The sequence below is a fragment of the Nomascus leucogenys genome, chromosome 15, assembly GCF_006542625.1.
Source record: "Nomascus leucogenys isolate Asia chromosome 15, Asia_NLE_v1, whole genome shotgun sequence".
Taxonomy (NCBI): domain Eukaryota; kingdom Metazoa; phylum Chordata; class Mammalia; order Primates; family Hylobatidae; genus Nomascus; species Nomascus leucogenys.
The window spans coordinates 41,479,569-41,492,385 of record NC_044395.1 but is presented as its reverse complement, the minus strand read 5'-3'; the positions used below and the strand labels follow the sequence as shown (position 1 = coordinate 41,492,385).

General features: G+C 39.8%; 1 protein-coding gene across 1 annotated transcript in view; it reads left to right on the top strand.

Annotated features, from left to right (window-relative positions):
• Positions 1-11,772, top strand: part of DEUP1 (deuterosome assembly protein 1) — a 115,905-nt gene extending 104,133 nt beyond the window's left edge. Inside the window, exons 13-14 of the mRNA XM_003252989.4 lie at positions 502-616; positions 10,852-11,772. Of these exons, the coding sequence (XP_003253037.1) occupies positions 502-616; positions 10,852-11,028 (292 nt within the window). The 3' untranslated portion in view covers positions 11,029-11,772. The remainder of the gene's footprint in view (positions 1-501; positions 617-10,851) is intronic.
• The last annotated feature ends 1,045 nt before the right edge of the window (positions 11,773-12,817 follow it).

Here is a 12,817-nt window from a genome sequence, read left to right as displayed (position 1 = left end):
AGCAAGACTCTGTCTCAAAATAAATAAATAAATAAAATAAAAGACTTGTTTAGCATAAAAAATCGTAAAATTCTGTTAAGAAAGCCAGTGAGGTTAAGTGTAAAAGGGAATAGAAAAAGAGTATCTATTTAGAACTGTCAAGGGCAACAGTGTAATTAGCTGTTTGGAGACTTTTCTCAAACTGCTTTACGTTATTAAAATAAATGACAAAGACAAACAAAAGTGTAACACAGAAAGGGAAGCAATATAGGCAATAAGGATCGCAAAATATTTTTAACAATTATCAAGTTTTCTGCTGCATTTTTAATCATTCTAAGTCCTTTAAATGAAATAGAAATTATTCATCAGGAAAGTCATATTCAAAGAAACGCCCAGGTAACAAGCCCAAACATTTTGTTGTGCTTTCCCCCTACTTAGACATCTGAGAGATTAAAATCCTTAGCTACATAAATAAACATGTGTCCTTGATAGCAACAACAACAACCATTTCTTCTCTTTTAGACTTAGTCATGATTGTGAGCCAAATAGAAGTACAACGGCTCCCTTGCCACCTTTGACATTTCAAGCCAAAGAAATGACAAGTCCTTTGGTTAGTGATGATGAAGTATTCCCACTGGTGAGTTGCTGGTTGTGGGATTTTTTTTTCTTTAATGGATTATTGCTTTACTCTTACACTGATGTCAATAAACTGATGTACACAGTAGTTTGTTTGTTTTTAATCTCACTCCTTGAATAGGACTCCAAGATGGGTCTGCGAGTCATTTGGCCATACCTATCTATTGAAGGAAAAGATATCCATAATATTTCATAAAGTGTGTCAGTCAATGATTATCGACCTCTAATGCAGGCCAGAATTACTGGAGACGGTTTTTTTTTTTTAAAAAAATGCAAGTGCTTGGGACTCACCCTTCAATATTCCATGAGTCCTCAAGGATCTATATATTTTAAAGAGCTACAGTGATCTTTTGGACTGGTTTAAAACATCTTTTCTATTGACTCTGCCATACGTGCAGACACATGTACAAATCATAAATGGACAGCTTGATGAGTTATCACAAAGGGAATGTAACTACCACCCAAGTAATGAGCAGAACATCCCCAGCACTCCAGAAGCCCCACTCATGTTCGCTGCCAGTCTCTACTTCTGCTTGCTCCCAACATAACCACTATCCTGACTTTTAGCATTATCGATTTGTTTTGCCAACTTGTAAATTTTATATAAATGATATCATATGATATATATTATTTTGTTTCTGGCTTCTTTTTCTCAACTTTGTTTTTTAGATTCATCATCACCCATATTGTTTTATACAGCTGTAGTTTATTTTTGTTTCTCTATAGTAATCTATGGGATATAAATACCACATTCAATGACAATAAAATTCATTTATTCATTCTACTACGGATGGACATTTGAGTCATTTCCAATTTGGGGCTATTACAAATACTGCTGCCAAAAAATTCTTTTTTTTTTTTTTTTTGAGACGGAGTCTCCCTCTGTCACCCAGGCTGGAGTGCGGTGGCGCGATCTCGGCTCACTGCAAGCTCTGCCTCCCGGGTTCACGCCATTCTCCTGCCTCAGCCTCTCCGAGTAGCTGGGACTACCGGCGCCCGCCACCACGCCCGGCTAATTTTTTGTATTTTTTAGTAGAGACGGGGTTTCACCGTGGTCTCGATCTCCTGACCTCGTGATCCGCCCGCCTCGGCCTCCCAAAGCGCTGGGATTACAAGCGTGAGCCACCGCGCATTCTTTTATGAGTCTTTTGGCGCATGTGTATATACATTTCCACTGGGTATATATACCTAAAATGGAATACCGAGGTCATAGGATGTGAATACGGTCAGCTTTAGTAGGTACCACCAAACTCTTTTCCTGTAGGAGGCAATGAATACCTCAAGTAGTGTATAAGAGTTGTCCTTGCCCTACAGTCTAACACATGGTAATAGAAGCCTTTTTAAATTTAGCTATTATGGTCAGTGTGTAGTAAGATCCTATTGTGTGGTTTTAATTCATGTTTCTCTGGTGAATAATGAGACTGAGCACCATTCATATGTTTATTGGCCATTTTGATATCCTTTATAAAATATCTGTTCAATTTCCTCACTTAATTTTCTGTTGGACTGTCTTTATTGTTTTGATTTATGGGCATCCTTTCTATTCTTGATATAAGCCCTTTATTGCTTATATGTTGGTTTTGCCTTGTAATAGTAGAGACTAGAAGTAAAAGTTAAGCTATTTTTGATAGAAGAATGCTTAAAACCACTAGCTTTTGAAGTATTAGAGATGTCTAAAGCCCTGAAATGCTCTTTTGTGTTTGTCTCAACATAAAATGCCAACGTTATTTGAACAGACTAAAATCCATACCAGTAATGTAAACTAAACAAAATTCCTCATTTAAGTTATGAGAAATTCTAAGGGGACTTTGCAAATTCTGCATCAATAAAACTTTGATCACTAAGGACTTAAAGTAAGCACATATTTCAGTCAAGCAATGGAAAAGTTGCTAAATACTCCACTGTGCTAATATCAGATGATTTTAGGATTTTTAGGATCACAATTAGTGTCTGCTGAAATATCACCTTATCAGAGATGCCTAAGCAACCAGTCTGCAATAGCACCTCCCTCTTCACTCCCTGCCCCTCATCTTGCCTTTTTTCATAGCACTTCACTATAAGACATTTTGTTGTTTGGCCTCCCTCCTTTAGAATGTATGCTCCATGAAAGCAGGGGGTGTTTTCTATTTTTGTTTTTGTGGTAACCCAACACCTAAAATAGGGTCAGCACTAGTAGGCACATAAAAGACAAGCAGAAGTATCTGTTGATTTGATTTAATAACATGGGGCTTCCTTCTATCTCTAATATTCTACATTACTCTTTTGAGGAATTCCTAACCTCCAGAGTAACCAGGAAAGAAAATTCTCAACTATTCTAGGAACCGGGCATGGGGAGCTTAATCTGTGAGGGAGGCCTTAAAAATCCTACGGGAAACCACTGTTCCAGGTCTAGTGGTTTCCATCTACTACTGCATTTTGACATCCACACCAGTACCATTCCTATCAAGACTACTGCTGATCTTCTAGCTACTAATTAAATGCACATTCTGAAGTATTCGTCTTTCTTAATCTTTTTGTCTTGAGACTCTTATGTTGTCTGGCTTCTATGACATTATACCCCACTGATTCTCCTGCCACCCTCTGGCTACTGTTTGCCAGCCTGTTTCTAGGGTTCTCCCTCCTATTTCTGTCCCTTAAATATTAGTGTTATTTATTCATAAAATAAAATAAACATGTATTGAGCACCAACTATATGGCAGCTCCTGTTCTAAACATGTCTTTGAATAAGATAGATACATAAGTAGTATGGTGAAAAAAAAAGAGGAAACTTCATCAGTGAATGAATGGATAATCAGATTGTGATATATACATACAATGGAATATTATTCAGCCATTAAAAGCAGCTATGCCAAAAAAGGCCAAAAATTACTACAATGTGGATGAGCCTCAAAAACATGTTAAGTGAAAGAAGCCAAACACAAAAGGCCATATTGTATAATTCCATGTATATGAAATAGCCAGAATAGGTAAATGAAATCCATTGAAACAATGTAGATTGGTGGTTACCAGGGGCAGTGGGGAGGCAGAAACAAGGAGCAGTGGCTTAAGGAGTACAAAGTTTTCGTTATGGATAATGAAACTATTTGGGAACTAGATAGAGATGGTGGTTGCACAACATTGTGAATGTACTAAATGCCACTGAACCGCTCATTTTGAAATGGTTAATTTTATGTGAATTTTATCTCAAAAACAAACAAGAGGAGAAAAATTAATGATTGGAAATAAATGAACAAATAAGAAAATATCAAATCCAGGCACTGTGGCTCACGCCTATAATCCCAGCACTTTGGGAAGCCGAGGCGGTCAGATCACTGAGGTCAGGAGTTCAAGACCAGGCTGGCCAACATGGTGAAGCCCCATCTCTACTAAAAATACAAAAATTAGCTGGGCATGGTGGCGCATGCCTGTAGTCCCAGCTACTCCAGAAGCTGAGGCAAGAGAATCACTTGAACCTGGGAAGCAGAGGTTGCAGTGAGCCGAGATAGGATCACTGCACTCTAGCCTGGGCAACAGAGTGAAACGCTGTCTCAAAAAAAAAAAAAAAAAAAGAAAATATCATATAGTAATAAATGCTGTGATGAAAAGAAAATCAGGTAATGTGATAGGGAGTGATGAAATTATGGGGGATTATTTTAGGTTGAGTAGCCAGGAAAATTATCGTTGAGAAAGGGAAATTTAAGGTGAAACCCAAACAACAACAAATCCAGCCTTGCAAAGATCTGGTAGAAGAGAGTTTCAAGTAAGGGAACTATAAGGCAGGAATGAGTTTGGCAGGTATGAGAACCAGAAAGGTTGGGGGACCTTCTGGAGCTTAGAAGGGAAGAGGGAGACTGGAACAAAAGGGAACAGATACGTTGTCAGGGGAAGTCCAGTATATGAGGACAGTAGGTCATGGGAAGGAGTTTGGATTTTATTTTAAAATAATGGGAAGCCATTGTAAAGTTTCAGTTAGGAAAATACTGGTCTGTTTACTCCATTTCAAATTATTTTACTCTGTTTAATAATAAACAGATGTGTTTAAAATTTTAAAAAGATCCTTTTTACGGCTAAATAAAGAATAAATTATAGAGGGGCAAGGGTAGAAGAGGAGACAACTATTGTAAAGCTATTTCAGTAGCCTAGGCAAGAGATGATGCTGGCTTGGTAACAGTGGAGGTAGAGCAACATATTAGATCCAGGAAATATTCTGGTGTGTAAACCAGACTTGACAATGAATTGTATATGGGAAGTGTAAGAGAAAAGAGTGATTAAAGACGACTCCTAGGATTTCAACCTGAGCATTGAGTAGATGCTAATACCACTTTCTGATATGGGAAGATGGGAAGAAATAGGGTTAGAGGAGAAATCGTGATTTCTAGGTTGGACATATAAGCTTAAAATGTTTACTAGACACCCAAACATAGACATTAAATAGTCAATAGGATATGTGAATCTGATATTCAAGGGAGAGATCAAAGCTGGAAATGTAAATATGGGAATAATCAGCATATGGTTAGCATTTAAGTCTATACAACTGGATGAAAATACTTAGATATAAAAAAGAAATCATCCCAATACAAAGCCTTGGGTCATAATATTGAGTGACCTAATGGGAATCCCGAAGGAAAGGAGGAAAGTTTGATAATGAAGAGGATGGGGCTCAAGGAGGGTCGTCTTTCATTTGCAGAAACAAAGTCACTGAGACGTAAGAAGAAATAGGATCCATAGTATAGGAGGAAGGATGAGTTTCTGAAACAGGAGGATAGCCTGAAATTCAGCTACAGATACAAATGGATGTGAAATAATGAGGAAGCTCCCCTCTGACTCCTAGGAGGAGGCCAGGCCACAACGTAATGAGTAAGAAAGTGAACATACTAGGGAAGTGCAATAGAATCGCCTTGCAGTGTTCACTGACCACATGATATTTATGGTCATGAATTTAAAGTGAAACTAATCCATGCAGTAATTTACCCCCAACCTGTTGGCCCTGGCATTCAGCTGCTCATGTGTAGGCAAGACCTGGGCAGATGGGTCAACTTAATTAGGGGTGGGTTTTACCAGGTTATTAGGACAGAGACAAGATACAGGGGTTTACCAGGTAATGAGGATAGAGACAAGATACAGGGAGGGACAAGTGCTGAATGGTTATGAGATGGATGGGAATAAGCAGAGTTAGAAGACAAGAGAGAGTATGAGGAAGATGATGGATAGTGAAAATGAAAGAGTCTAAATGAGGTCAGAGAAATGCTGGTGTGGGAGTACTAGATTAAGCATGCTGGAAGGATGATGGATAGGTTGCTTTAAATCTCAATTAGTAAATAATGCAGTTCTCACTGATGATAGTGTCAAGGACATGCTATGTAGGTGGATGCCTGACATGAAGGATTCCCCAGGGCTCCATCTTTTTTAACTTCTTTTTTTCCTTTTACTTGCCTATCTTGGATAATTTCAGTCAGTCTCATGGCCTGGTCATCTATAACTTCCAAGTCTGTCTCTCTGATTCAGACCTATATTCTGAGTCCTAGATTGACATATCTCACTGTTTACTTGAGTTTAAGTCTCAAGTCACCTCAAACTCATTATTATTCAAAATTGAATCCATTTTCTTTGTTCCTAAACTAACTAAAAAATTTTATTGAAAACACACTAGCCCAGAATCTGTGCTAGAACCTGATGAATCAGAAATAAATAAGAGGCCAGGAGCTGTGGCTCACACCTATAATCTCAGGCCAAGGCAGGAGGGATTGCTTGAGCCCAAGAGTTCAAGACCAGTCTGGGCAACATAATGAGGCTCCATTTCTACAAAAACTGTTTTAAAAAAGAGCTGGGTGTGGTATTGTGTGCCTATAGTCTCACCTACTCGGGAGGATCACTTGAGCCCAGGAGTTGGAAGTTAGAGTTAGCTGTGGTTGCACCACTGTGCTCCAGCCTGGGCAATAGAGCAAAACACTGTCTCTAAATCAATCAATCAATTAATCAATCAATAAAAAGAAAGAAAGAAGATCTTACTCTTAATGGCTTCTTTTACCTTTTTCTCTTTCTCAGTAAATGGCATGAGTGTCACTAATCACTCATGCCAGAATCTAGGAAGTCATCTGTCTGAGATCAGGTTTCCTGGAATCTGAGATGAGATTCTTATGAAAGCGATTTACCAAGGGAGTATTTTAGTATTTTCGGAGGAGAGTGAAAGAGGCAGGCTAGGAAAGGGGAGGAAAATTAAGCAAAGATGTGGTCTCAGCTATAACTAGTACAGCCTGGTGTCTCAGGAAGCTCAGCACATGAATTGCACCACAGCATTGGTTCTCACCAAACAAGAAGTCTGGTATTTTATGCCCCTGTGTCCATCAATCAGTCATTGCCTCAGAGAGGATAGCAAATGGGCAGAGGAGGGACTGCAGCTTCCCAGGTGAGGCAGGAGCCTCCAGTTCAGTGGAGGGCAGTTCCCAAAGGAGCCAGCTGTGAGCTGTTAGTGGCCAACACCCACCCAGCTGGAGGAGAGATGCATCAGCCTGGGGAAGGGGATCCAGGTAGGGGACCAACCACCATGGTCCACCTCTTGCACCACTCAGAACCACCTTCTTCCATAGCTTCCATTCAGGCATAGCTTCTTCATGATTCTTGCTGGTCATAATTTCTGGAAAAACTGTTGAGAGGAAAGTTAGTAAGATAAGCCACAGCCCCTCATGCTGCAGTTGGTCGCTGACACCTATCACTGCCTCACCCATTCTAGATTCCTCTCCCCGTCAGCCAACTCTTCTGTGATCCAGGTGGCTTTCCTTTTGGGATGAGCCCGTAATGTCCATGCCCTTATTAGGATATGGTTTCTGTATTTGCCAATTAAAATTAAAACTGGGCATGAGAGTACCAAAAGATGCCTCAGAGGATCATCAGAGTACCAAACACATTCCTCACTGCCTGTGTTATGCAGTAGCAATCTTACCTCTTCAGGATGACTTAGGGTCAGCTACCTCTGCCAGTATAGGAACTCCACTCTGTGTGTCTGATCTGTTGGCATGAGGAGCCCAAAGTGACCACATGGGAGCCAAAGTTCTAAGTTTGGTGGGACTCTTACAGGTCTTTTGGTAGAAGCATTCCACCTCTAAGAGCCAGGACCTATAGAACAACAGAGCCTAAAGATACATAGACAGAAAGCCCAGATTCTCCAAGTGGGTTAACAGAAGTGATAGAGAGTGAAGCCATTCCTACTTCCTCTCGTTTGTTCCCAGATTCGTGTATTCTACCCACTGGAAACACAGAACCTTAAAATAGCCATTGGTTTAAAGTCTATACCACATCCTGAAGAATGGCACCCCAACCCCACAGGATGTAATCTCCAAGCTGGTGCCTCAGCTTTGTCCTCAGGAGGCCATCCCAAAGCTCTATCATGTTAGCATCCTCTGGATAGTGCTGTGTGTGGTTAGGACCAGTGGATACCATGGTCGTGCCCCCACTGCCATACTCTTTTGCTATAAAGTAGGTACCTTTACTATTAAGCAGGGTCTCTCTCATGTCTGCAGATAAGTGATTCTGTGAGCCCTAAGATAGTGGTACAGCCAGGAAAGGCAAACACGCAGAATTCATATCCATTCTGATGAGCATACAGCATTGTGCTTTCCAAGGTACTAAGGACCTAATGCAGTCAAGTTGCCACCAAGAGGCTGGTTGGTCTCCTTGAGGGATGATGCCATATCAAGAGCTCAGCTTTGGTTTCTGTTGCAAGCAGGTCAGACATTCAACAGCAATAGTAGCTGGATTACCCTTGGTGAAAGGGGAAATCATGGTACTGGGATGATGCATAATTCCCACTGAGGTAGCCAAAGACAGAGGCTGGATCAAATCATCCTGTCCACTTGCTGGATGCTCTGTCTCAACCAGGACTCAACAGCATGACAAGAATTGTCTTGCAAATAGTATATAGATTTCTGCTACAGACGGCATAGCCTTGTTCCAGAATCTTAAGGGTCTGCAACACAGCCTTCCCAATGAAACTTGCCAGAGGCTCCACAAGGCATTTTTCTCTACCAGAGATTCTTCTAGTATGGGATCTACCAAGTCATTTGACCAAAGTAGCAGGACTGCTTGTACCCTATCCTGAACCTACTACACAGCTCTTTCTTTCCAGAGTTCTGGGCCTTCTCAAAAAAAATTTTTTCGCAAGGTGTGGTGGCTCACGCCTGTAATCCCAGCACTTTGGGAGGCCAAGGCAGGCGGATCATGAGGTCAGGAGATCGAGACCATCCTGGCTAACACGGTGAGACCCCGTCTCTACTAAAAATACAAAAAATTAGCCGGGCGTGGTGGTGGGCACCTGTAGTCCCAGCTACTCGGGAGGCTGAGGCAGGAGAATGGCATGAACCCGGGAGGCAGAGCTTGCAGTGAGCCGAGATCACGCCACTGCACTCCAGCCTGGGTGAGAGTGAGACTCCATCTCAAAAAAAAAAATTCTGTGTCGCCCAGTAAATGAATCAGATTATTCAATTATTTGATCCAAAGGTGGAACATTTTCAAGGTGCATTACTTTTTGCTCTACCTAGGATGTTCTGACGTGCCACATAGCAGTAGACACCTGAAAATAATGTGTCAAACCCCAATTTTTTATGGGGTTTATCTTTCACCCTCTGGAGTACATGCATCTTTCCATCCCTTTAACATACTTGCTACTTCTTGCTCATCAAGTCTCATTAACATGATGTTAGTGTTAATATATGATGTTCCATGTGATAGTCCTTGGAATGTCCAGATGGGCTAGGCCCCTTCAGAATTTATTGTGACAGCTTCATTAACCTAACACTGGGGCAAAACCATGGATATATACTGTTGGCCACCCCATGTGAATGCTTAACTTCTTCCTATCCTCCTTTTTATTAGATATTAAAAAGAATGCATTTGCCAATATTAAAAAGAATGCATTTGCCAATATTAAAACGAATGCATTTGCCAGATCAATAGTAGCATACCATCTACCCCAGGCTGTGACAGTCTTCTCTAGTAGAGATATTATCCCTGACACAAAAGCTACAGTTGGGGCTACTAGTTGGAAAAGCGTGCAGTACTCCATCATTTGCGCGATCCCTAGTTTTGGCAGGGGCCACATTGGTGAACAAAATCCACCTATAACAAGGTTCACATATATACAGATTGTCGACTCCCCAAACACTACATAAAGTCCCATTCTTCCTACCAAAATGAAAATCAAAGAAGAATATAGTAACCACAGAACTCGAAATTAAAGTACAAATTTCCCCAACTAAAAAAAATTACTTAATTTTTGTATGTGGCTTTTTTTTTTTTTTTTTTGAGACGGAGTCTTGCTCTTTCACCCAGGCTGGAGTGCAGTGGCGCGATCTCGGCTCACTGCAAGCTCTGCCTCCCGGGTTCACGCCATTCTCCTGCCTCAGCCTCTCCGAGTAGCTGGGACTACAGGCGCCCGCCACCACGCCCGGCTAATTTTTTGTATTTTTAGTAGAGACGGGGTTTCACCGTGGTCTCGATCTCCTGACCTCGTGATCCACCCGCCTCGGCCTCCCTGTATGTGGCTTTTTAAAATGAAGAATTATAAAATTATCTGATGTTGTCGTTTATTCTTTAGCCACAGATTTTTATTTTTATTTTTGGTAAATAAGCACTAAACACATCACCAAGAGTTAAATAGCATTTTCATGTCACCATGAAGGGTGGAATTGGGGCACACGTCCCTGATACTTTCTTCTCTGTGATAAGACAAACAAGATACATGCCAGCATCACAGCCCTCCCTACTAGGGAGCCACCCCCACCCCAAGACACATCATGCAGCCAGCCCTCTCACCTGGCTAACTCCAAGCATTGATTCTCCCTGTCAAAGCCAATCCTTATTTTCTTCTATATAAACCTTCTAGTGCAATTCCACTATAATCTTTACTTTAGCTTTTAGGAGTTGCCTATTTTCAAATGAAAATCATTGGCTTTGCAAATGATTGCAGCATGTTTTAGGCAGGTTCCATGGTGAGTGCATTGTCCCTGCATTTGTGGTTGGACAATATAACACTCATTTCTAGAGCTTTTTAATGTAATGGTGCTGTGATGTCTTACTTAGTTCCTTGAGGATTTCATTAGTGGTAACTGAATTACACTAGTAGTGGGAATTCAGCCCAAGATGTATTCTTTCATTAAGAGCTGCAGTGTTTGACAGTATGTCAGGGATGAAGCATGCCTGGAAATGTGAAGATTTTTAAAAGCTCTGTATTCCTCATTCACTTTTCTTTCTTTCTCTCTTTAGTCTCCCCCAGATATGTCCTTCCCAGCATCTTTGGCTGCACAGCATTTCCTTCTGGAAGAAGAGAAACGAGCAAAAGAACTTGAAAAACTTCTAAACACACATATTGATGAACTACAAAGACACACAGAATTTACTCTTAATAACTACTCCAAGCTAAAACAAAATAGACACATATGAGCTTTTAAACTTTTTTATTTGCTTCCCCCCACTCCAAGAAAAAAAGCTCTGGCAAAATATTTACAAAGCTGATTAATGAAACCAAGAAATTCTGTTCTGTTTCCTTGAGTAAATAATTTCTGTAAGGCAGCTAGAAAATAGTAAGTGTTTTGTTCGATAAAGCTGTTTGCATTTCTGCATTAACATGCTAAATTGTCCTGCTGTAGAGTTACTATAAAATAAACATGACTATTCCAAAATAGATTTTTTTTCCAGTCTAAGGAATATTTTGGAATTAAACATGCAGTTTTTTTCCCCACTTGAATCATGTATACTGAAAACCCATTTCCTCGGCAACTACACAAAATAAGAGAAAGGGAAGTGCTATATTCCAGATACAAATGACTCAAAGGCAGCTCAGTTGTACTGGTTTTGAAAACTCAAGGATTTTATAAATAAAAATATTTAAGTATTTCCAGTTATGTAAACACTCTAAAATTCTATAATTTTTTTTTTTAAAAAAGCTATAGCTTTATTGTTTTTACATTCACCTTTATAATGTCTGTCTGTTTCAACACAATGAAGGTACATGGAATGTGCAATTTACAAACCTAAAATATATGTGCCAAAAATTAACGCTTTTTTGTTAGTACTAATTACTTCATGGACACGAACAAGATAAAGGAAATATAAAGCATTACTGTTGCCACATTTTCCTTTGTAATCACCTCTGTTTTTAATACAATAAAGGAATGTAAAATTCAATGGACTTGAAGCATAAATGCTAAATCTGTATAGAAGAGTAATAGCATCGCTATGAACAATAAAACAGAAGTTACAAATATACAGCAATAATACAATATACTTTAAGAGTTTCATATATGTGTGTGTGTATATATATGTCTCTCTCTATATATATATGTATATATGAAGAGAGATTATGAAAAAAGGTAAGTCCTACTACAGCTTTTACAGTTTTCTATTTCCCTTTAAAGAAACAATCTCAACATACTGAAAGATAAACCAAAATGCCATTAGATACCAAGTGTCATTTTCATGTGAAAAATGCAGAGCATTTTAGACTTCAGATGACATGACCACATGTATTTGTATAGCTCTGTATGTTTGAAGAAAAGATGTATAGCTCTTGATGTTTGTCTTAGTTCAGCCTGCTATAACAAAAATACCATAGACTGGGTGACTTAAACAACAAACATTTATCTGTCACAGTTCAGAAGGCTGGAAAGTCCAAGATCAAGGTGCCAGCTAATCTGGTGTCTGGCGAGAGGGCCCACTTCCAGGCTTGTTGACAGCTACCTTCTTGATGTATCTTCACACGACAGAGAGGAAGTATCTCTCTCAGTTTATTTTTTTATTATTATTATTATACTTTAAGTTCTAGGGTACATGTGCACAACGTGCAGGTTTGTTACCTTACATAGGTACACATGTGCCATGTTGTTTTGCTGCACCCATGAACTCATCATTTACATTACGTATTTCTCCCTAATGTTATCCCTCCCCCAGACCCCATCCCTCGACAGGCCCTGGTATCTGATGTTCCCTGCCCTGTGTCCATGTGTTCTTATTTTTCAACTCCCACTTATGAGTGAAAACATGCAGTGTTTGGTTTTCTGTCCTTGTGATAGTTTGCTGAGAATGAGTTTCCAGCTTCATTCACATCCATGCAAAGGACATGAACTCATCTTTTAAGGCTCCATGGTGTATATGTGCCACATTGTGTTTATCCAATCTATCACTGATGAACATTTCAATTGGTTCCAAGTCTTTGCTTTTGTGAGTAGTGCTG